The sequence below is a fragment of the Orussus abietinus genome, unplaced genomic scaffold, assembly GCF_000612105.2.
Source record: "Orussus abietinus isolate OABI.00-Male unplaced genomic scaffold, Oabi_2.0 scaffold38, whole genome shotgun sequence".
Classification (NCBI taxonomy): domain Eukaryota; kingdom Metazoa; phylum Arthropoda; class Insecta; order Hymenoptera; family Orussidae; genus Orussus; species Orussus abietinus.
The window spans coordinates 770,905-793,520 of NW_019395221.1; the positions used below are offsets into that span (position 1 = coordinate 770,905).

Below are 22,616 nucleotides of genomic sequence, written 5' to 3' on the forward strand. Positions count from 1 at the left end.
TTAACTCGTCATTTTACTTTTAAGGAAAAATGAAGATATTAATAACTGTACATTTTAGGGCCGAAGAAGTTCTCAGGTTAATGAACCATAAGAAACCAACTATGACAGTTTCTGAACGGGCTGATGCTGCAGAATTGAAAAAAATGGACCAGAAAGTAAAAGAACTTGTCGTACGTTTAGAACAACTTAAAAGGAAAGCGACACAACAGGCAAAACGCCTGGAAAATTATGAAACATTGGAAAAGAAGAAAGAGATCGTCTTGAGTGAAACCCAAGACAATGCCGTCAAAAGCCACCTCTCGCAAATGTTAGTACATCCAGAATAGACATCAACAAGATCCTTTTATATTATTACTAATATTTGTAAACCGTTTCTTCATTTCAGGACGAAAGATATAGCGGAATTAACATTGCAAGTAAAGTCATTGGAAGATGATGTAGAAATATAATCACAATAAAAATATTTCATGAAAGCAAAACATTTATTTCCAAAAGAAGTGAAAATAACATTCTATTGCAGTCATATGAACAAATTTATAATGTATTATTAATAAAATTAAATAAAGAATATCCGTAGTTTATGGTGTTCTTGTTGCTTAAATTACTAACTGTTCAAATAGCCTTTCTATTTTATATAGTGATATTGGCCAAAAAGATGTAAAATATTCGGATAATACTGTTGTAGGTGGCAGCACCTACTTAATCAATAGCTGTGACACCTCTGTACAATGAATAGAAGCTCTACAAACAACAATATTGATTAAATGTTTTACCAGTTCAGGATGTAATGTTCAGTGCGAATTTTTTCAGTTCTTCCATTGTTAAATAAATAATTCAATTTCTATTAACAGCCTAATATGAGAACGTCGCATAATACCAAATTCTTAACATTCATTTATAAAAATCTATCAGCTAGTACTTGAAAATAAAAAAATTCCAGTATTTTCCAATTGTAATACACTACATTAAATCTTTGTAGGATATGGTGCATATATTTGGGGCAATATAACAAATCGGACAATGTGTACAAGAGAACACATACGAGGATTGACATAAATTGTTTCCAGCGTGGTAGAGAATATTAAACACTTTCGCGTTCGCAACATTCGCGGTAGACTTGATTTAACATGACAGACGTACGAAAAATCTGATCATACAGTACATTGCCCTCATTTTGTTTCTCTATTTTGCCCTCATTTCATTTCTTCGCCATATGACACGTCAATGTAGATTATAGTACGGCATCGGATGAGTCTATATACAGAGATGAGTTGGGAGATTGCTCACGAGCTGGATAGCGCGATCGATCTTGTGCTGCCCTCTGGTTTCGTACGTTAGCTTTCACCGTTTTTTGCCCCCAAGAGCGGCGCAACGAATTTCTGATAGGAGCTCGCGCATTCGAGACGGCGGTACCATCTACCAGTCGCCATTGGCGGCTCACGTATTCGTGATGGTAATACCATGCGGCAGTTGACAGTGGTGGCTTACCTACGCTTACCGACCCTGTTCGCTTTTGATGGTAAGGGAAGAACACTCATGACGCTCCATTTGACTTTATCTACTTATCTACTACTATTAAGTACATTGTTGCCTCGAAGTCGACGTGATGCGGAGCTTTGGGGCACGCGTCGGTGTCGCGTACGGAACTCTCATGCAGCGAATCTGTGTGAGTGCGATCGCTCCTAGAAATCTTCGCGCGTCCCAACCAGCCAAGCGCCAAGCAACGGGTCGAGACATTGAGTATGTGTGCGTTCGGCGCTACACACGACGAGGATGCGTGAGAGTCGAATGCTGCAAAAAATCCTCCCGAGGTTTACCTAATGGCGGATATAAGCAGAGTCATTTCGCCTATGATTTTTACATTTCCCTACTAGCGTTATCGAGTGTTTTCAAGCGTTTTTAGAGCGTTTTTGAGCGTTATCTAGCATTATCTAGCATTATCGAGCGTTTTCGAACGTTATCGAGCATTTTTAGAGTGTTTTCGAGCGTTTTCAGAGTGTTTCAGAGCGTTATCGAAGGCCGTACAGTGCCGTTGAATGTTGTTAAGTGCTGTAGAGTGCCGGAGAGTTGCCGCAGAGTGCCGCAGAGTGCCGAAGAGTGTCGGAGAGTGCTGGAGANAGAGTGCCGGAGAGTTGCCGGAGAGTGCCAGAGAGTGCCGTTGATTTGCCGGAGAGTGCCGGAGAGTGCCGGAAAGTTGCTTCAGTGTGCCGCAGAGTGCTAAAGAGTTGCCGCAGAGTGCCCAAGAGTGCTGGAGAGTGCCGGAGTGTGCCGGAGAGACGCGGCAGAATGCCGGAGAGTTGCCGCAGAGTGCCGAAGAGTGCCGCAGTGTGCCGCAGAGTGCTAGACAGTTGCCGCAGAGTGCCGGAGAGACGCCGCAGAGTGCCGGAGAGTGCTGGAGACGTACCGGCGAGTGCCATAGAGTGCCGTAGAGTGCCATAGATTGCTGTACTGTGCCGTAGAATGCCGTGGAGTGCCCTGGACAGCCGTAGAGTGCCCTAGAGTGCCCTAGAGTGTCCTAGAGTTGCGTAGAGTGCCGTAGGGGGCCGTAGAATGCCGTAGGGTGCATTATAATGCATTAGAGTGCATTAGAATACTGTAGTACTCTAATTAGAGTGCATTGATTACCACTGTAATCAGAGTACCTTTGTTAGAGGGCCGTTGTTAGTATCTATCTAACGTAACCTGACCGGATCTAACCTTACCTATCTGTCCTGAACTAACCTAACCTGACTTACCTGACCTAACCTAACCTGACCTACCTGACCCAACCTAACCTGACCTACCTGACCTCACCTAACCTGACCTACCTGACGTAACCTAACCTGACCTACCTGACCTGACCTTACCTAACCTAACCTAACCTACCCGACCTAACCTAACCTGACCTACCTCACCTAAACTAACCTGACCTACCTGACCTTTCCTAACCTGACATACCTGCCCTACCTGACCTAACCTAACCTGACCTACCGGACCTAACCTCACCTAACCTAACCGAACTCGACCTACCTGACCTAACCTAACCTGAGCTACCTGACTTAACCTAACCTGACCTACCTGACCTAACCTTAAATAACCTAACAAGGGCACTCTAATTAGAGTTCTAATCAAGGCACTCTAAGTAGTGTGCTAAAGCACTCTAATGCATTATAATGCTCTGTACGGCATTCTACGGCACCCTACGGCACTCTACGCAACTCTAGGGAACTGTACGGCATTCTAGGGTACTCTAGGGCACGCTGGGGCACGCTGGGGCACGCTAGGGCACTTTACGGCACTCTACAGCAACTCTCCGGCACTCTCCGGCTCTCTGCGGCAACTCTCCGGCACACTCCGGCAATTCTACGGCTCTCTACGGCTCACTCCGGCACTCTCCGGCACTCTCCAGCAACTCCCCGGCACTCTGCGGCACTCTACGGCAACTCTCCGACACTCTCCGGCATTCTCCGGGACTCTGCGGTACTCTTCGGCAACTCTGCGGCACCTTCCGGCACTCTGCGGCACCCTCCGGCAAGTCTCCGTCATTCTCCGGGACTCTCCGCCAACACTCCGGCAACTCTCCGGCACTCTGCGGCACTCTGCGGCACCCTCCGGCACTCTCCGGCACTCTGCAGCAACTCCGCGGTCCTCTGCGGCAACTCTCGGGCACTCTCCGGCACTCTGCTGTACTCTCCGGCACTCTACGGCACTGTTCGGCAACTCTGCGGCACTCTCCGGCACTCGCCGGCACCCTCCGGCAAGTCTCCGTCATTCTCCGGGACTCTCCGCCAACACTCCGGCAACTCTCCGGCACTCTGCGGCACTCTCCGGCACTCTCCGGCACTCTCCGGCACTCTGCAGCAACTCCGCGGCCCTCTGCGGCAACTCTCGGACACTCTCCGGCACTCTGCTGTACTCTCCGGCACTCTCCGGCACTGTTCGGCAACTCTCCAGCACTCTGCGGCACCCCTCGACACTCTGCGGCACTCTGCGGCAACTCTCCGGCGCTCTCCGGCATTCTCCGGCAGTCTGCGGCCTTCTGCGGAACTCTGCAGCACTCTCCGGCACTCTGCGGCAACTCTCAGGCACTCTGCGGCAACTCTCCGGCACACTCCGGCAATTCTACGGCTCTCTACGGCTCTCTCTGGCACTCTCCGGCACTCTCCAGCAACTCCCCGGCACTCTNGCACTCTCCGACACTCTTCGGCACTCTGCGGCACTCTGCGGCAACTCTCCGGCACTCTACAGCACTTAACAACATTCAACGGCACTGTACGGCCTTCGATAACGCTCTGAAACACTCTGAAAACGCTCGAAAACACTCTAAAAATGCTCGATAACGTTCGAAAACGCTCGATAATGCTAGATAATGCTAGATAACGCTCAAAAACGCTCTAAAAACGCTTGAAAACACTCGATAACGCTAGTAGGGAAATGTAAAAATCATAGGCGAAATGACTCTGCTTATATCCGCCATTAGGTAAACCTCGGGAGGATTTTTTGCAGCATTCGACTCTCACGCATCCTCGTCGTGTGTAGCGCCGAACGCACACATACTCAATGTCTCGACCCGTTGCTTGGCGCTTGGCTGGTTGGGACGCGCGAAGATTTCTAGGAGCGATCGCACTCACACAGATTCGCTGCATGAGAGTTCCGTACGCGAAACCGACGCGTGCACCAAAGCTCCACATCACGTCGACTTCGAGGCAACAATGTACTTAATAGTAGTAGATAAGTAGATAAAGTCAAATGGAGCGTCATGAGTGTTCTTCCCTTACCATCAAAAGCGAACAGTGTCGGTAAGCGTAGGTAAGCCACCACTGTCAACTGCCGCATGGTATTACCATCACGAGTACGTGAGCCGCCAATGGCGACTGGTAGATGGTACCGCCATCGCCCCTATCAGAAATTCGTTACGCCGCCCTTGGGGGCGAAAAACGGTGAAAGCTAACGTACGAAACGAGATGGCAGCACAGGATGCGATCGCACGATCCTGCCCGTGAGCAATCTCCCAACTCATCTCTGGTCCCAATCTTCTCTGTGTAAACTAACTCTTTGCAGTCGAACTCCGGGATGTTTCTAACAAGGTTAATATGCCTGAAACGAAAACCTATGAAAAATACGACTGCAAAGAATTAAACCGGTATCTACGGACAGGCAAATCGAAGCAAATTAAGCTACCTTTTCACTTGCTGCGTTGTTGCAAAATTGAATGCAGGAAAGCGCACTGATTGGCTCAAGATTCTTCTGTTATGCATGATGGCTATCTACCTATTTTCAGCCAATTGAAACATTTTACTGCATGGAATTGTGCAGCAATGCAGCAAGTAAAAATATATCTTCAAGACAACTTGTAGAATGAACCATGGCATGGAAGTAGAATCGTAAAGATTCATGGGGATCAACGAGTTTAAACGATTATATCGTATAAATTTTGAAGCACTTATCTATGTGCAATTAATTGTCGCCTCTTGAAGTGGACAATCGCGTTCGTCACATTTGATTTATTAGCGATTTGCATATAATTGCATATAATTCAGTTAATATTCATACCACTGCTAAAGAAATAGGATTCACTTAGCAATATGGGAAGTGCAGAAGCAGTAACGAGCGTTAAGAAGCTTTTAATTGATAATATTGATAATAACGATGAGTACGGTCAAAACTTAAAAATATTGCCATCTAATGATCAAGTTAAAGAGCTGCAAACCATTCTACGCGACAAGTGAGTATAATTTGCTTCTCAAAAAGTAAACTATATTTGCCATACACTCTTAACCAAGAATTATTAGATCAGTCTTTTATTACCATCCTGTGGTTAATACTAATATAATCCTGATTGAGACATAATGTTTATAGGAACACTACAAGACATGATTTCAAGTTTTATGCTGATCGTTTGGTGAGTGTTCTCACAGTATCTAATTTATATTTTATTAATCTTTTAAGAAATGTTATTAATAATATGCCTTTATTCTATACCTCAATTATGATATCCAGTACACAATGTAAAAACAATAGTACATAATTACCTATATCAATTTTTAATAATAAATTATTTTAATAAAATTTACCACGATTTTAAAGTAAATAGACTAGGAAATATATAACCTTGTAAAATTTACTGAACAAGTTAAATGCCACATGTATCTTTTTACATGCACGTTTAGTGTATTATGAATCTTTATTATTGTTACAGATTAGACTGGTTATAGAAGAAAGTTTTTAATAAAATTTACCACGATTTTAAAGTAAATAGACTAGGAAATATATAACCTTGTAAAATTTACTGAACAAGTTAAATGCCACATGTATCTTTTTACATGCACGTTTAGTGTATTATGAATCTTTATTATTGTTACAGATTAGACTGGTTATAGAAGAAAGTTTAAACCAATTGCCATTTACAGAATGTATTGTAACTACGCCAACAGGTGCCAAGTACAAAGGCTTAAAATATCAAAAAGGCAATTGTGGAGTATCTATTGTGAGGAGTGGAGAAGCTATGGAACAGGTACTAAATAGCTAAGGCTGGTTGTAAACAGATTCTTGTATTATTCATTTTAACTGAATTCATTTAAGGGTTTACGAGATTGCTGTCGTAGCATACGCATAGGTAAAATACTTGTAGAAAGTGATGTGGATACACATGAAGCTAAAGTTGTTTATGCAAAATTTCCTGATGACATATCGGAAAGAAAAGTTCTATTAATGTATCCAATAATGAGTGAGTAAACAAACAATTTTTATCCAGATTGAAGTGTAACGATTGTATACTAGAATGTCATATTATTTAATTTAAATTTGTAGGCACCGGAAATACTGTGATAAAAGCAATTGCTGTATTAAAGGAGCATAATGTGCTTGAAGAGAATATTATTCTCTCTAATTTATTTTGTACGCCATTTGCTGCCAGAACTCTTGTCACTGCCTTCCCGAAGGTAAATTAAATTATCAAGAGGCATGGTAGCAGCTAAGACAAGTTCATTTTTTTTTTACACTAAAGGTGTTTTTTGTTGAGATTTACTTACTACAAGTAACAATTGGATATATATATTAAGTTTGTTATCATAATCACTTTTCATATGCCTAAATGTTATAATAATGTAGTACTGTTCCAAACAGTTTTTAAATATATTGATAGTATGCGGGTTATAAAAATACTGTACATTATTGATGAAATCAAGAATTGAGAATGAACTATGTAGCTCAACTACACTTATGAAATTGATTGTGATACATTCTACTTCCAAAGTTATATTAAGAATCCAATTTAATTTAATACATCCTGCATATTATTTATTTATAAGTATTCATAAACTTAATTAAATTAAATTAATCTTCTAGATGAAGATCTTGACATCGGAGATTCATCAAATAGCACCAAATCACTTTGGACAAAAATACTTTGGTACGGACTGAATTTATTAATTTTGCTAGCCATAAGTAGACTGATGTAGAAAACATGTAGTTTACAAATCATATTTATGATAAAAACTGAACTACCGAAGGTTATGTAACACATGGTTACAGACAAACTTACTGTTCAGTAAAACTTGATGCATGTCATCTACAACAGGAATTAGTGACATGGTATCTTTGAATCACTTATAACTATAAGTTTGTCGTCGATTATATTTTCTATACTGTTATAATTCAAAAAGGACATAGTCATATGGTACATTTTCATCAGATGTCTACAGTTAGGTTAAATTTGTAAATTAGAAAAAAATCCTTATTTTATACAAATTCTCAACAATGTAATTCACTACAGAAAGAAAGAAGTACCAAACTTTTGAAGATTCATATCTCTCAATATTATTATTAATTTCTTACAGATATATGTACTATGATACATATCTTTCAATATTTACTGAAGTATTACTTGTTTCTGGGATTTTTATTTATTTATGCGTTTAAGTTCAGAATTCTAGTCTATATGGTTACATAAAGCTACATCAGAAACTGGAAATTACCACGCACAGACCATGTAGACCTGTAGTGATTTTATCTAATAATTGTAAGACTGTAGTGCATCTTGTTTTATCCATATGCGGGGTGTTTATTGATACAAGGAATTTTTAACGGGAAGTATTGATCTTTATGTTGCATAGTATTGCATATGTTTGCATAACAAATAATCATTAAAAAATATTTCATTCAACACATGATCTTACTTAAAGCAAAATATGCAGCTCTACATATTAAATAACTGTTATACTCTTTTATAATAGACTTCTTCACAGTTACAAATAATATTACAGTTAAGAAATTTGAAAAATTCCCTACAAGACGCACTCTACCAAATTTATATTATAATACTATAAAAATATTAGCAACTGAAATACAAATGTTAAAATATCCTCATCATTATACACCCTGAAATATTGACGCTGAAGGATATAGTGAGAAACTGAACTGAATTTTATGATAACAGCTGCTGATGTAATTTTTCAATTAATTATATATACACACACGAATTACCTATTAGAGACTAAAGCAAACCTCTAAATTTGTCTAGAATAAGACATTTTTAATATTTTGTGCTGCCGATATAGTTAAAGCTATTTGAAAAGGGCAAAGATTTTGGAAACATATTTTACATTACATTCAACATTTAATTTACTTATTTAATATCCTTAGCATCATTCAGTACAACAGGTTAAACACATTGGGTTTAATATTATAGTAAACATTTCATTGTGCGATTCGTAAAAATAAATACAAGTGTTATGACTGCCTTAATAGCATATTTTTAATTCTATATTTAGCAATACCTGATATAAAATAATATGCATTACATTATTACGAAACGCAAAATGAATAAATAAACATGTAATATGTTCCCGATCAGTGTAGAACAAACAAATTTATTTGTTATAAGACTGTAAGTGATAGTATGTAAAGTTATGTACAACACTGTGTGAAAGCAAGAATCCATAAGGGCCACTTCTGGTAAAAACAATTTCAATTTCTCAATTGCGATAAAAAACAGCATAATATTTCATTGTAAATGATGACAAAGGGCAAGAGATTAGAGATTCATAAATGAAAGTGAAACAGAAATATTAATGTTCCGATTATTTATTGCTATTTCAAGTGAATTCAATCAGAAAACTCTGACCGAATGAGTCTGTTATTTTGATGGACTTCAACTATGTTTTTGTATTAGATATGTTATTATCAACTAAGTAACCTCTAGAAGATAATGTAATCCTTTTTTATACAATTATTTAAACATAGGATGTACCGAGTCTTATATATTGCGTTTAAAACCAATTATATCTGAAGTAATTTGCGTTGACAGCACAACAGTGAGTTCAGCATAATAATATTCGTTATTATTGTTGTTGTTATTGTTATTATTAATATCGTCATCATCGTCATTATCATTATCAGAGGCGCATAGTAAATTAACTTTAAGGATCATTTCCAGCCCTAAATGAACAAATAGTAACGGTTACCAGTACACCAATATTTTTTATCTGTTTATACATAGCAATGATTAATTTTTAGAGAACTAAACAAAGATGTACTGATACGGTCCTGAATGCGTAACAGTGGTTAATCAACCGCAAATTTACGTACTTTGTTTGTAATAGTCTCATCAGAATGAAACAAACAATAAAAGCCCTAATTTATCGATTACAAGAAAATGTTTATATCAGATAGGCGCCAGTTATAAAACTAGTACAATAATTTTGATTGTTTTCAATAAGCATTTCATTACAACAGGTAAATGGTATTTGTTTCATTTTTGGAATATAAACATTAAAAAACATATAAAGGTATTGTAAAGTTAATTGATACATTTATATTGTAGTTAACATTAATGTCTAAACGTCATACTTGAAGTATAATGCAAATACGAAAAAATTTGTAATTCTTGTTCCTTTTATAAACCCTATTAAGCAGCTGTATTAATTAATGTGCACGATAACAGAAGACAATGAAGAATTACTTTTGATTGTTTATATTATGATGTGCAATTATATTCTTAGACTCTTTTAGTTTCTTTTATTATGGTATGCAGCTAACACATTTTATTCTAATTTAAAATTTTTCCTTGTGTATTTGTACAGACTTAAACTACATAAGTAGTTTAGATAACAGAACAAATCGAAACAGTACACGTGTCACTTGAATGAAATCTGTCATTCAAATATAAATGTAAACGTATCAATCTTATTACTTTCTCACATGCTTAAGCAGAGTGAGTAAACTAGTGTAATTGCAGGTATCTATACAAGATACAAATATATTTTGTTTAATTATGTAGATTTATTCCATCGAAAATTTAGTAATCTATTAAACCGTTCCCTTATAATTTATAAGTTGATCCAAAATGAATTTTTGCCTCCCCTAATAAGCACTCAATTAACGCATTTTGAATTTGCTGTAAAAATATTTATAAATTTAATGCTAAGCTAAAATTGCGAATTATTCTTAATCAACCATGGAAAGTGAAAATAAGCAATTTATTGTCCGTAAATGAAAATAAACGCACGATACTTGAGACTTATTGTATTTTATTTATTAATTTTCATTCCAACGGTTTAACCATCTACTGGCATAGAAATTTATAGTTGTTATTTTGTTCTGTAAGTGCACATTTACAATCTTGAATAATCAATACAGAGGTGGTGGCTATTTCTGTGTATATAAGACCTACCAAAAGTACGTCAACTTCGTAAACAAAACTACTCGAACCGCATTATGCATGTGGCGAGTACTAATTAAAAATATTTTCAAGCTGGTCGATAATGCTCCTGCAATATCTATAAAGATATAAAAACTTAAAACAAGTAATACCGACTTATAATTACATTACAGTGAAAGAATTTTTTCCTTTCTTCCCCCTTTTCTCAAAATTAGTGTGACCCTGTGGAAAGGATATTATAATTTGACAAACGTTCTGTTCATTATTTATGGAACATATTTTATAAAATTGTTTATCGCTACTTGACTAAAATCGATTTATCATGTATATCTAAATACAATTAAAAATTTTGAATCCAGCTGAACATGTATGTTAATTGTCGATTTCAACATTTTATTTCTATTTTACAATTAATGTTCAAAATGTTTAAAGTACAAGTGCAAGTAAATATTGCAGCCAAATATTTAAAAAAACAATATTGTTTTGTTTCTTTAATTTGCCATGGATAGAACAAAAAACGAAAGCCTAGAATATTTTGTTAACCATTATTTGCTACACTAATTATTTGAAGATTTATAGCAACATCATGTTAAATAAATGTAAGGCATGAAATCACCAAAAACACTTTCGCACTTGTTTCCAGGCAGTACGTATTGCGGTGTAATGGGACCGACAGGCATAAGTGGAAGCTATTGTGATAAAAACATTATATAGCCTTGAAGTTTTAACAATTAATGTTATGAGAAAAAGTAAAGATGCACGATGGACATATGGCAAAGAAGTATGAAACACCTATTTTGATAGGTATTCCTGTCAAATTCGAAAACGTATTTCTTTGCGCTTTTTATGATACAATCTTATTATATAACAACTAAAATTTTTGTTTCTCAATTTCGTAGTATCCTAATTTTGGAAAAAATAATCAGTACCCTGACAGATCTACAGATGAGAGATGATACAGACTACAATCAAGTACTACATCCCACAACTTAAAGTTATTTACAAAATTTATGTTACATTTTGTTACAAATGCACTAGAAACATTTCGCATACCTCTTATCCATGATACTTCCGGCTTTACTGCTACTTTAAAAGTTGCATTTGAAAAACAAATTGAGTATGATTATTTGATATTTGCAACATTCTTGCTCTACCAAGATGTGCGTATTCTTTGAAATATGACTTCGCCTCCAAAAATATAATCTGTGCAATTACAAAACTTATAGCGATAACTAAATCTTATGTCAATGATAATAAATTGATCAACAGCTAGGAGCACAAAAATATTTTGGTATTTACATACTTTACTAGACCATAACAAGAATAGATATTAAATGTCTACGAAGTAGTATATTGAATACATTGGTAAATTGCATCGTTTATCATATTCCTGCTGCTTTATTGATTAAAAAATAACAAAGTACTTGAAATTACTCATAAACCAGCCTTGTATTTTCTTCATAAAATGAATAACATTATACATAAGTTCTGTTGAAATTTAACGTGTACTCGACTGTGTTCCAAAAAGTATAAGTGAAATATCAAATTCTTTGTAACAGTTGAATTGTTTTGTATAATTTATTTCAATGTATTTATTAGTAAATCCATATATGTATATAACAATAATCCTTATATCGCATACATATCAAATGTATAATGAAATTATCCATGTATTTTCAAATATTTCAATGTATTAAGATTTATTTAATGTAACATTAATATCTAACAACTATTAATTAATATTGTACAGCTTCGTGTTCCAGTAATCAACGTATTTAATTTGTATTTAATTATACATTTGAATCACTCACAGGGTTTAAAATGTGTTTCAAATGAAACACATAAAGTACTTAAGCTGACAAAAGGTATTCGTTTCCCCGTCGTACGCGATATAAATATATTTAACGTTGTTTCGAATCAAGCTAAGTATTTGTCTCATTTAACGGGATTTATTATACATTTACAAAAAAAGACAAGAAATTTAAGTCGCTTTCTGAATTAATACATATACACAGAATACCTCTGTGTTTCAATTTTAGGTCCCTAGCAAGCGATAAGCGAACGAATTATAAATATAATGGGATACATATAATATGAAAATGCAGTGATTATATTTAAAAATAAAATACCTTCCTATGGAGCATATATATTAGTCAAGAGCAGGAGTATTGTACGAGACAGTTCACAGAACTAGGCGATATCCTCAATTTAAATATACGTATAATAACAAAGCATGACATCAAAATATTCTTATTGTACTTATTCTTCGATTAGAAACCGAAACAGTATGCGAATTTTAATACAGACAAACCATCTGTAAAAACGTAACATGTGGATCAAATAAAGTCGTAATGTTAGTCACTGTACTTATAACTGCTTTAAAAATACAGCTTATTTTCAACAGTACCATCCTCCTAACCAACCCTCATTAATATCGGCACGGTAACTCGTAAGCGTTTATATTACGAAAGGTTCCTAATCTTACTTTTCCCTTATCAAAAAAAAAAATCGCTCATGTACTTCGAAATTAATTAAATATGTATACTAAGTGCGATGCAGTAATCGAACGATTTTCTGTGCTACATTACACTTGAAATAACGTTGTGCTTAGCAAATAACGATACTGTTTATAGCCATTCGAATTTGATATAAAAACATCTAATCTTACTTGTTTTACTTTACTGTACTTACGTTAAAATTGTTGATTAGCCAATAAATGTATTTATTTTATATAACTGTTGTTGACTCCTTATTTGCGAACTACTGACCCCTGCGGGGGCATTTCTATGCCAAAGTCCCTTTTCAATGAAATACTTTGAAACTATGTAAACTCTAAAAGTTTACTACTATAAAAATTAATGGTTCGATGTCACGCTTTGATTGTTTCCTATCTGTGAAAAGCGAAAATAACAAAAGTTAAATCGATAAAAGTACAAACAGTGTTAGAGTCAGAGGGATTTCGTTTAAGAAAAATTCCGTATTCAAAAGGAAGACTGGTATACGGAAACGAGATCGGACATTTCACCAAATTCTCTCTTGGCGCATTTGCCATATTTTTAAATACCGAGCAGCTGAGTTAGCATGACTGCCTGATCCTCGAGAAATTATAAATAATGATATTATTTAAGAAATTATAATTGTATGATGGATTACCATTTTATAGGCAATGATTAAAAACAAAAACTATCTAGAATACATGCTCAGACTGCTCAGCATAATTGTTTTTCGTATAGGTCCGCAGCTTCTTAGATACAAATCAACATCTCTATAATCGCATGTGATAATTAATACAGACTAATTTGTGACAACCAAAAATTGATTCATAATGTGATAGAGAAATGTAATTTACAAGCTGTAATAATTAAGCTTTAAAAAATTAAATGTACAAAGTCTCCTTTACTTAGCGAAGTGCATAATCATCTAAATAATCGAAAGAATCTCAACTGCTAATTAAATATAAAATGAGTTCTGCTCTTACATCACAAATTGATGAAAAAGTATCCTATACTTGAAATGGCGCCACATATCTTGCATACGTTGTAAAGTAAGTAGGGGAAAGTGTTGTACCTTGGGCTAGATTTTTAATTATTGTTATATCTTTTCAGTCAATACTTCAGTATCGTTGTGATATACTTATTTTGGGGTTAAACTGAAAACTCAGTTCAAAAAAAGATATGCAAAGAAGGAAAGTATATAGTGCACAACAGACCATGGTACAATTTTTCGTGTACCTTGGACCATAATTAAAAGGGGTGATTCAATGTAAATAAAATAATTTATTTCTGAACCCATAACTTCAAAAACATTTACTCACTTAATTGCTTACAAATATATGTAGAATGAAATAACTGAATTTAGCATAACAGAAAAGTTGCAGAGTTGATCAGCTAATAGACCTTTTCATTTCACTTGGCAAATAATGGAGAATCAAACAGTTGTCCATAAAATAATCTTTGCATAGTTATTAAATAAAAATCACCCTTAATTCAAAACTGAAAGTTTATTTTTTCATTAAAAACATTTTTTAAAGCACTCGTTTTCTATATGAAAATAAATTGAAACTATTATAAATAGTCAATTACATTATTGGGAAAGAAATATTTTGGCAGCAGCACGATAGGTGGTAATACATTAAAAGTATTTATATTGGCTCAAGGTACACTACAATCTTGGTATAACACTTTCCCCTAGTGTAATTATGGCAGTACCTTTCTTCAGCCTTATATGCGTAACAACTATCATTCTGCAAAAACACTTGGAAGTAAGTATATGAGTTCTTATAAACTTATTCATGTAATATCTTTTCCTGCATTTGTGACTTATCTATTCTTCTTTTTCTTGATCGTCAGATTTTTCCTCGTTTTTATCACCACTGTCTTCCATTTGCTCACTACCTGTTTCTGATCTGTCTTTTGATTCACTTTCATGTTCCATAGAATTACGACTTTCCGAGTTATCCCCTTTGTCTGCTAAAGATGTTCTCTCATCGATGCTATTGAAGTCAATGAATATAATTAGTGCAAGGTTTAATTGTTTCTTCGAATTAATATAAAAACATTTAATATTTTTATTTTACCTTTCCCCTTGAGTAGTGGCAGCATCCTTATCAGAAGAGGGCTGTAACATGAAATATAAAAAATATGATTTAAAAATATATAAATTTAGAAAATAAAACCAAAAACATTGTAATATAAGAATATAAATATTTTAAATCATAATATACCTATAAGCTTAATAAGTTTTTAAAGTAAACTTTTCTCGTGTCACATTTTTAAAAAATTTCAAAATACTTGCCTCCCGACTTGAAGTATTTCCATTTTGCTGAATATCTTCTGATTCCGATTTATTTTCAAATGTGATTTCTGCTGTGCTGACTGCAGGTGTAACTTTGAGAAACTTTTCTAATTCATCAATTTCATTTGCCAAATCAAAATCTTCATAATCCTGCAAACCATAAGACCGCTACCTGTTGATTACTGTAGCATTTCATGAATAAATAATACTATTACCGAAGTTAAACACCATATACTCCATAACAAAGAAACCTTTATTAGTTATATAATTTACCCCACAGTATTCATCTTCATTAAATATTTGTGGGGGTAGAGGATATTTGCTATCCCTAACTGTCCCCTTAGTCTGCATGAATTCCTTGTCTGCTTCCCTACCAGGCTCTGTAATATCTATTGTTGTGTATTCAATATTTTTGCTTTCTAAAATCATCAAAACTCGCTGTTGCCTTTTCTTCACCTGTAATTTCATTTTATGATTTATTTTGAATCCATTTCTGATGTTCCCATTAATGCAAATATATAAGGAGATACCAAAATACTCTGTTTATAAATACAAATTAGTTCATATGTATAATTCTTAAAATAGTTCCAAAAGATAAACCGATGTTGACAAAGCATGACATGAAATGCTTCAATAATATCTATATTATTAATCTGAATTTATTGGCACAGTACTCTAATGGATGGTGCAAACCTGTAGCCCAGACGAATTGATTTTCCTTATTGTACATTTAAAAAATCATTAAAATGGTCCTATTCATTTTCTAACCACATCATCATCAAGGATTTTGCAATTTACTATTACTTAGGTTTTATGCTAAATAACGATATTGGTAATGGATCAGTCTATTTCAGTATATATCATGTATACATGTATGCATTATAAAGTGTCCTAAGAATTAGCATTCTGCCAAGACTTATTCTGTCAAACTGTAGTATTCTTACGATTACCACATTGTAATGCATGAGATATTTACATGTGCCATAATTTTATGTTAACATTTTAATTTACTACTATAAGTTTAATATTCTTAGAATCTTGAAGTATTACTACCACAATGATATCACAATTAAAGGAAGTATTTAAGACTTTGACATTGAATATTAAATTATCTAATAATCGGAATTTTGATCTTCTTATAAGCACTAGTAAAATTANAGAGTGCCGGAGAGTTCCCGGAGAGTGTCGGAGAGTGCGGGGGAGTCCCGGAGAGTTGCCGCAGTGTGCCGCAGAGTGCTGGAGAGAATCGGAGAGGATTTAGTATCAATAATTTAGCTCATTGTTCCAAGATTAATTTAAATGTATGTAATTTCTCAAACGAAGCCGTTTACTTAATTTTTCATATTTCCACTCATATATCTCATTTAGTACCTTCACTTTACTGTCGTAACAACAATGTTCAAATTTCGTTAGTTCGATTAACTTATAGCAATTATAATATAATCACAGTCAAGATCGCAACATGATGTGTCATAATAATAATTACCCTGCCAAAATTAACCCTGACAAAGTCTGTTCTTTCAAACACCAATATATAAGGGACTATCAAATAATATTCCATAGATTTACCATAACATGATTTAAACAGTTTTGTCTTTTCACGAACAATTAATTTACATAAAATAAGGACCTAAACTCAATGCCAATACAATAATTTTAAAAAATGTACGAAAAGGTACATTTAGCTCAAAAATATATTTACCAAAAATACAAAGAATTAATTATACTATTTTGTGAATAATGGTTCAAATGCACGGTACATTCTCGTTAGACGTGTCATCAGAATTATTATCCGACAAGGATTGGCATTGGCCAAGGCCTGTTCTGTTCGACTGTCTCTATACTCCGATACTGCAGAATTCGACAACTCAGCACTCACTTCCTTATTGCCGCTGATTCCCGATATGTAGACCTTGACGACCATTGTTAATCGATCTACTTTTCGTCAACCGGCACTAATACTCCCGTTAGAAGATAGTCAGTGGTTAATTAAATGACGAATAAATCGAGAGACACACTACTACTTATGGACTGACGGTGATTAGTAACAGCCAGTACTAGTACTAGTTTAGTCGAGGCCCAGCCTAAGCTAGTGTAGAGATATATGCTCTTGGATGTCAGAGAGAGATAGAGAAAGATTACTTACGCTTTTTTTCTCATGATTCATCTCTACCCAATACAAGTAATATCCGTTAGCGCTAGTGGCGCTTTAGAGGTTACATACTTAGATCGATCGCAGCGACTCTAGTGGTCACAATGTATTTAAAATCCATGAAATCGATTACACCGCGGTCTTAAGTCTGCCTTAGGCTTATTCGCGAATTCATAACAACAGATATCGACAGAGTTGGGCAATTTCGCGGTTCTCGAGGTTTTGGACGTATATTACGTAAACCAAGTAGTTTACCGCAGAAAATCGTAGAAAACCAATAAATAACGCTTGCAATATGAAGGATAATGTAGATTCACGATATGCGGCATCCACTAAGTTATAAACGTCTTTTAGCACGAGTGTAAACACAGAAATATTTTTAAAGAATAATAAATTAAGCAGAAAACCTGTGCAAATGTGTATATGTATGTACCAGAGGTGAGTTGGGAGATTGCTCACGCGCAGGATCGTGTGATCGAATCCTGCGCTGCCCTCTGGTTTCGTACGTTAGCTTTCACCGTTATTTGCCCCCAAGGGCGACGCAACGAATTTCTGATAGGAGCTCGCGCACTCGTGATGGCGGTACCATCTACCAGTCACCGTTGGCGGCTCACGTACTCGTGATGGTAATACCATGCGGCAGTTGACGGTGGTGGCTTACCTACGCTTACCGACACTGCTCGCTTTTGATGGTAAGGGAAGAACACTCGTGACGCTCCATTTGACTTTGTCTACTTATCTACTACTATTAAGTACATTGTTGCCTCGAAGTCGACGTGATGCGGAGCTTTGGGGCACGCGTCGGCGTCGCATACGGAACACTCATGCAGAGAATCTGTGTGAGTACGATCGCTCCTAGAAATCTTAGCGCGTCCCAACCAGCCAAGCGCCAAGCTACGGGTCCAGACGTTGAGTATGTGTGCGTTCGGCGCTACACACGACGAGGATGCGTAAGAGTCGAATACTGCGAAAATCCTCCCGAGGCTTACCTAACCCCGGATATAAGCCGAGTTATTTCGCGTATGATTTTTTTTTACATTTCCCTACTAGCGTTATCGAGCGTTTTCGAGTGTTTTCGAGCATTATCGAGCGTTTTTCGACTGTTTTCGAGTGTTTCTCGATAATTTTCAGAGCGTTTTCGAGCGTTTTTCGACCGTTTTCGAGCGTTTCTCGATCATTTTCAGAGCGGTTTCGAGCGTTTTTAGACTGTTTTATAGGGTTACCGAGCGTTTTTCAACCGTTTTCGAATGTTTTCAGTGTCCTCGAGCGTTTTTAGCGTCTTTTGGAGGGTTATGGAGCGTTTTCCGAGCGTTTTCGAGCGTTATCGATCGTTTTCGCGCGTTTATCAAGTGTTTTCGAGCTTTATCGAAGGCCGTACAGTGCGGTTGCGTGTGGTTAAGTGCAGTAGAATGCCAGAAAGTGCCGGAGAGTGCCGCGGAGTGCCACGGAGTGCCGCAGAGTGCCGCAGAGTGCCGGAAAATTCCGCAGGGTTTCGCAGAGGGCCGCAGAGTGCCGGAGAGTGCCGGAGAGTGCTGGAGAGTTGCCGGAGAGTGCCGGAAACTTGCCGAAGTTTGCCGGAGAGTTGCCGGAGTGTCCCGGAAAATGCCAGAGATTTGCCGCAGTGTTCCGCAGAGTTCCGCAGAGGGTAGCAGAGTGCCGGAGCGTGCCGCAGAGTCGCCGGAGAGTCCCGAAGAATCTCGGAGAGTGCCGCAGAGTGCCGGAGAGTGCCGCAGAGTGCCGCAGAGAGCCGGAGAGTTGCCGCAGAATGCCGGATAATGCCGCAGGGTTTCGCAGAGGGCCGCAGAGTGTCGCAGAGTGCCGGAGAGTGCCGCAGAGTGCCGGAAAGTTGCCGGAGAGTGACGGAGAGATGCCGCAGAGTGCCGGAGTGTCCCGGAGAATGCCGGAGAGTTGCCGCAGAGTGCCGGAGGGTCCCGAAGAATCCCGGAGAGTGCCGCAGAGTGCCGGAGAGTGCCGCAGAGTGCCACAGAGTTGCCGAGGAGTGCCGCAGAGTGCCGGAGAGTGCCGCAAAGTGCCATAGAGTTGCCGAGGAGTGCCGGAAATTGCCGGAAATTGACGGAGAGTGCCGGAGAGTGCAGCAGAGTTGCCGGAGAGTGCCGGAGAGTTGCCAGCGATTGCCAGAGAGTGCCGCAGAGTGCTGCGGAGTGCCGGAGCGTGCCGCAGAGTCGCCGGAGGGTCCCGAAGAATCCCGGAGAGTGCCGCAGAGTGCCGGAGAGTGCCGCAGAGTGCCATAGAGTTGCCGGAGAGTGCCGGAAATTGCCGGAAATTGACGGAGAGTACCGGAGAGTGCCGGAGAGTTGCAGCATAGTGGCGGAGAGTGTCGAGGTATGCCGCAGAGTGTCGGAGAGTCCCAGAGAATTCCGGAAAGTTGCCGGAGAGTGCCGGAGAGTTCCCGGAGAGTGTCGGAGAGTGCGGGGGAGTCCCGGAGAGTTGCCGCAGTGTGCCGCAGAGTGCTGGAGAGAATCGGAGAGGGCCGCAGAGTTGCCGCATAGTGTCGGAGAGTGCCGCAGAGTGCCGCAGAGTGCCGGAGAGTGCCGGAGAGTGCCGGAGAGTGCTGGGGAGTGGCCACAGAGTGCCGGAGAGTGCCGGAGAGTTGCCGGAGAATGCCGCAGTGTGCCGCAGAGTGCCTTATAATACTGTAGAGTGCCGTGGAGTGCCGTAAAGTGCCCTAGCGTGCCCTAGAGTGCCCTAAAGTACCCTGAAGTGCCCTAGAGTTGCGTAGAGTGCCGTAGAGTACCGTGGAATGCCGTAGAGTTCATTATAATGCATTATAGTGCATTAGAGTGCCTCGATTAGAACTCTAAACAAAGTGCCTTTGTTAGGTTAGGTCAGGTTAGGTTAAGTCCCGTCACGTCAGGTCAGGTTAGGTCAGGTAGGTCAGGTTAGGTCATGTCAGGTAGGTCAGGTTAGGTTAGATCAGGTAGGTGATGTTAGGTTAGGTTAGGACAGGTATGTCAGGTTAGGTTAAGTTGGGTCAGGTAGGTCAGGTTAGGTTAGGTCAGGTAGGTCAGGTTAGGTTAGGTCAGGTAGGTCAGGTTAGGTTACGTCAGGTAGGTCAGGTTAGGTTAGGTCAGGTAGGTCAGGTTAGGTTAGGATAGGTTAGGTTAGGTTAGATAGGTAGTAATAACGGCCCTCTAAAATAGGTACTCTGATTACAGTGGTAATCAATGCACTCTAGTTAGAGTACTACGGCACTCTAGGGCACTCTATCGCACTCTACGGCACCATACGGCACTCTCCGGCAACCCTCCGGCACTCTGCGGCACTCTCCGGGACTCTCCGGCACTCTCCGGCCGCTCTCCGGCACTCTGCGGCACTCTCCGGCACTCTCCAGCACTCTCCGGCACTCTCCGGCCGCTCTCCGACACTTTCCGACACTTTCCGACACTTTCCGACACTCTCCGGCACTCTCCGGCAACCCTCCGGCCGCCCTCCGGCACTCTCCGGCCCTCTGCGGCAACGCTCCGGCACTCTCCAGCACTCTCCGGCACTCTCCGGCATTCTGCGGCACTCTCCGGCATTCTCCGGCACTCTCCGGCCGCTCTGCGGCGCTCTGCGGCGCTCTGCAGCACTCTGAGGCACTCACCGGCACTCTGCGGCAACTCTCCGGCACTCTCCGGCACTCTCCGGCACTCTCCGGCACTCTTCGGCACTCTCCGGCACTCTCCGGCCGCCCTCCGGCGCTCTGCGGTGCTCTGCAGCACTCTGAGGCACTCACCGGCACTCTCCGGCACTCTCCGGCACTCTCCGGCACTCTCCGGGACTCTCCGGCACTCTCCGGCCGCCCTCCGGCACTCTCCGGCAACCATCCGGCCGCCCTCCGGCACTCTCCGGCCCTCTGCGGCAACGCTCCGGCACTCTCCAGCACTCTCCGGCACTCTCCGGCAAACCTCTGGCACTCTGCGGCGCTCTCCGGCACTCTCCGGCCGCTTTCCGGCGCTCTGCGGCGCTCTGCAGCACTCTGAGGCACTCACCGGCACTCTCCGGCACTCTCCGGCACTCTCCGGCACTCTCCTGCACTCTCTGACACTCTCTGACACTCTCCGGCACTCTCCGTCACTCTCCGGCACTCTCCGGCAACTCTTCGGCACTCTACTGCACTTAACAACACGCAACGGCCCTGTACGGCCTTCGATAATGCTCTAAAACACTTGAGAAACGCGCGTAAACGATCGATAACGCTCGAAAACGCTAGAGGAACGCTCGATAATGCTCGAAAAACGCGTGAAAACGCTCTAGAGACACTCGAAAACGGTTGAAAAACGCTCGGTATCGCTAAAAAACGGTCTAAAAACGCTCGATAACGCTAGTAGGGAAATGTAAAAATCATACGCGAAATGACTCGGCTTATATCCGCAGTTAGGTAAGCCTCGGGAGGATTTTTCGCAGTATTCGACTCTCACGCATACTCGTCGAGTGTAGCGCCGAACGCACACATACTCAACGTCTCGACCCGTAGCTTGGCGCTTGGCTGGTTGGGACGCGCGAAGATTTCTAGGAGCGATCGCACTCACGCAGATTCGCTGCATGAGAGTTCCGTACGCGACACCGACGCGTGCCCCAAAGCTCCGCATCACGTCGACTTCGTGGCAACAATGTACTTAATAGTAGTAGATAAGTAGACAAAGTCAAATGGAGCGTCACGAGTGTTCTTCCCTTACCATCAAAAGCGAGCAGTGTCGGTAAGCGTAGGTAAGCCACCACCGGCAACTGCCGCATGGTATTACCATCACGAGTACGTGAGCCGCTAACGGCGACTGGTAGATGTACCGCCATCGCGAGTATGCAAGCTCCTATCAGAAATTCGTTGCGCCGCCCTTGGGGGCGAAAAACGGTGAAAGCTAACGTACGAAACCAGAGGGCAGGACAGGATGTGATCGCACCATCATGCCCGTAAGCAATCTCCCAACTCATCTCTGTATATACATCCTCATTAATATCAATCGGAGATGAGTTGGACGATCGCTCACGAGCAGGGTTGCGCGTCGCGTTCTATCGCAGCCCTCCTTGGAG

At 39.7% G+C, this 22,616-nt stretch overlaps 3 protein-coding genes across 7 annotated transcripts in view; 2 read left to right on the forward strand and 1 right to left on the reverse strand.

Annotated features, from left to right (window-relative positions):
* LOC105704319 (nuclear pore complex protein Nup88) overlaps nt 1-1,402 on the forward strand; it is an 83,411-nt gene extending 82,009 nt beyond the window's left edge. For both annotated transcript variants that reach the window (XM_012433415.1, XM_012433423.2), the window contains exons 12-13: nt 59-307; nt 386-1,402. In XM_012433415.1, coding sequence (XP_012288838.1) covers nt 59-307; nt 386-449 — 313 coding nt within the window. In that variant the 3' untranslated portion in view covers nt 450-1,402. The remainder of the gene's footprint in view (nt 1-58; nt 308-385) is intronic.
* Nucleotides 1,403-5,024: 3,622 nt separating this feature from the next.
* LOC105704072 (uracil phosphoribosyltransferase homolog) lies at nt 5,025-12,814 on the forward strand. 2 transcript variants are annotated; one of them, XR_001104416.2, is made up of 8 exons: nt 5,565-5,704; nt 5,839-5,881; nt 6,344-6,493; nt 6,562-6,706; nt 6,790-6,920; nt 7,327-7,390; nt 11,283-11,420; nt 11,539-12,814. XR_001104416.2 is itself a non-coding variant. In XM_012432964.2 (7 exons), exons 1-7 carry the CDS (start codon nt 5,565-5,567, stop codon nt 11,351-11,353), a joined length of 744 nt encoding a protein of 247 aa, XP_012288387.1. In that variant the 5' UTR covers nt 5,025-5,564; the 3' UTR covers nt 11,354-12,814. The 2 variants fall into 2 exon arrangements, 1 of the variants encoding a protein (XP_012288387.1); XM_012432964.2 differs by having other exon boundaries at nt 5,025-5,704; nt 11,283-12,814.
* Nucleotides 12,815-12,958: 144 nt separating this feature from the next.
* Nucleotides 12,959-17,899, reverse strand: LOC105704082 (SH3 domain-binding glutamic acid-rich protein homolog). Of its 3 annotated transcripts, none has more exons than XM_012432991.2 (5): nt 17,580-17,899; nt 15,707-15,889; nt 15,434-15,583; nt 15,216-15,256; nt 12,959-15,131 (listed from the first exon to the last, which is right to left on the reverse strand). In XM_012432991.2, exons 1-5 carry the CDS (start codon nt 17,598-17,600, stop codon nt 14,963-14,965), a joined length of 564 nt encoding a protein of 187 aa, XP_012288414.1. In that variant the 5' UTR covers nt 17,601-17,899; the 3' UTR covers nt 12,959-14,962. The 3 variants fall into 3 exon arrangements, with proteins under 3 accessions (XP_012288414.1, XP_012288402.1, XP_012288423.1); XM_012432979.2 differs by lacking the exon at nt 17,580-17,899 and adding an exon at nt 17,313-17,528; XM_012433000.2 differs by lacking the exon at nt 17,580-17,899 and adding an exon at nt 17,136-17,287.
* Nucleotides 17,900-22,616: the final 4,717 nt, after the last annotated feature.

What these genes read in the sequence shown, in the direction of transcription:
- LOC105704082 (XM_012432979.2), bottom strand. Translation starts at nt 17,357, where the DNA reads ATGGTCGTCAAGGTCTACATATCGGGAATCAGCGGCAATAAGGAA. An exon ending in GAAATACTTCAAGTCGGGAG is followed by an intron (nt 15,257 to 15,433) that starts GCAAGTATTTTG and finishes TTCATGTTACAG; the next exon opens with CCCTCTTCTGATAAGGATGC. An exon ending in GCCACTACTCAAGGGGAAAG is followed by an intron (nt 15,132 to 15,215) that starts GTAAAATAAAAA and finishes TGACTTCAATAG; the next exon opens with CATCGATGAGAGAACATCTT.
- LOC105704072 (XM_012432964.2), top strand. Translation starts at nt 5,565, where the DNA reads ATGGGAAGTGCAGAAGCAGTAACGAGCGTTAAGAAGCTTTTAATTGAT. An exon ending in ATTAATGTATCCAATAATGA is followed by an intron (nt 6,707 to 6,789) that starts GTGAGTAAACAA and finishes TTAAATTTGTAG; the next exon opens with GCACCGGAAATACTGTGATA. An exon ending in CTTTGGACAAAAATACTTTG is followed by an intron (nt 7,391 to 11,282) that starts GTACGGACTGAA and finishes ACTTGTTTCCAG; the next exon opens with GCAGTACGTATTGCGGTGTA.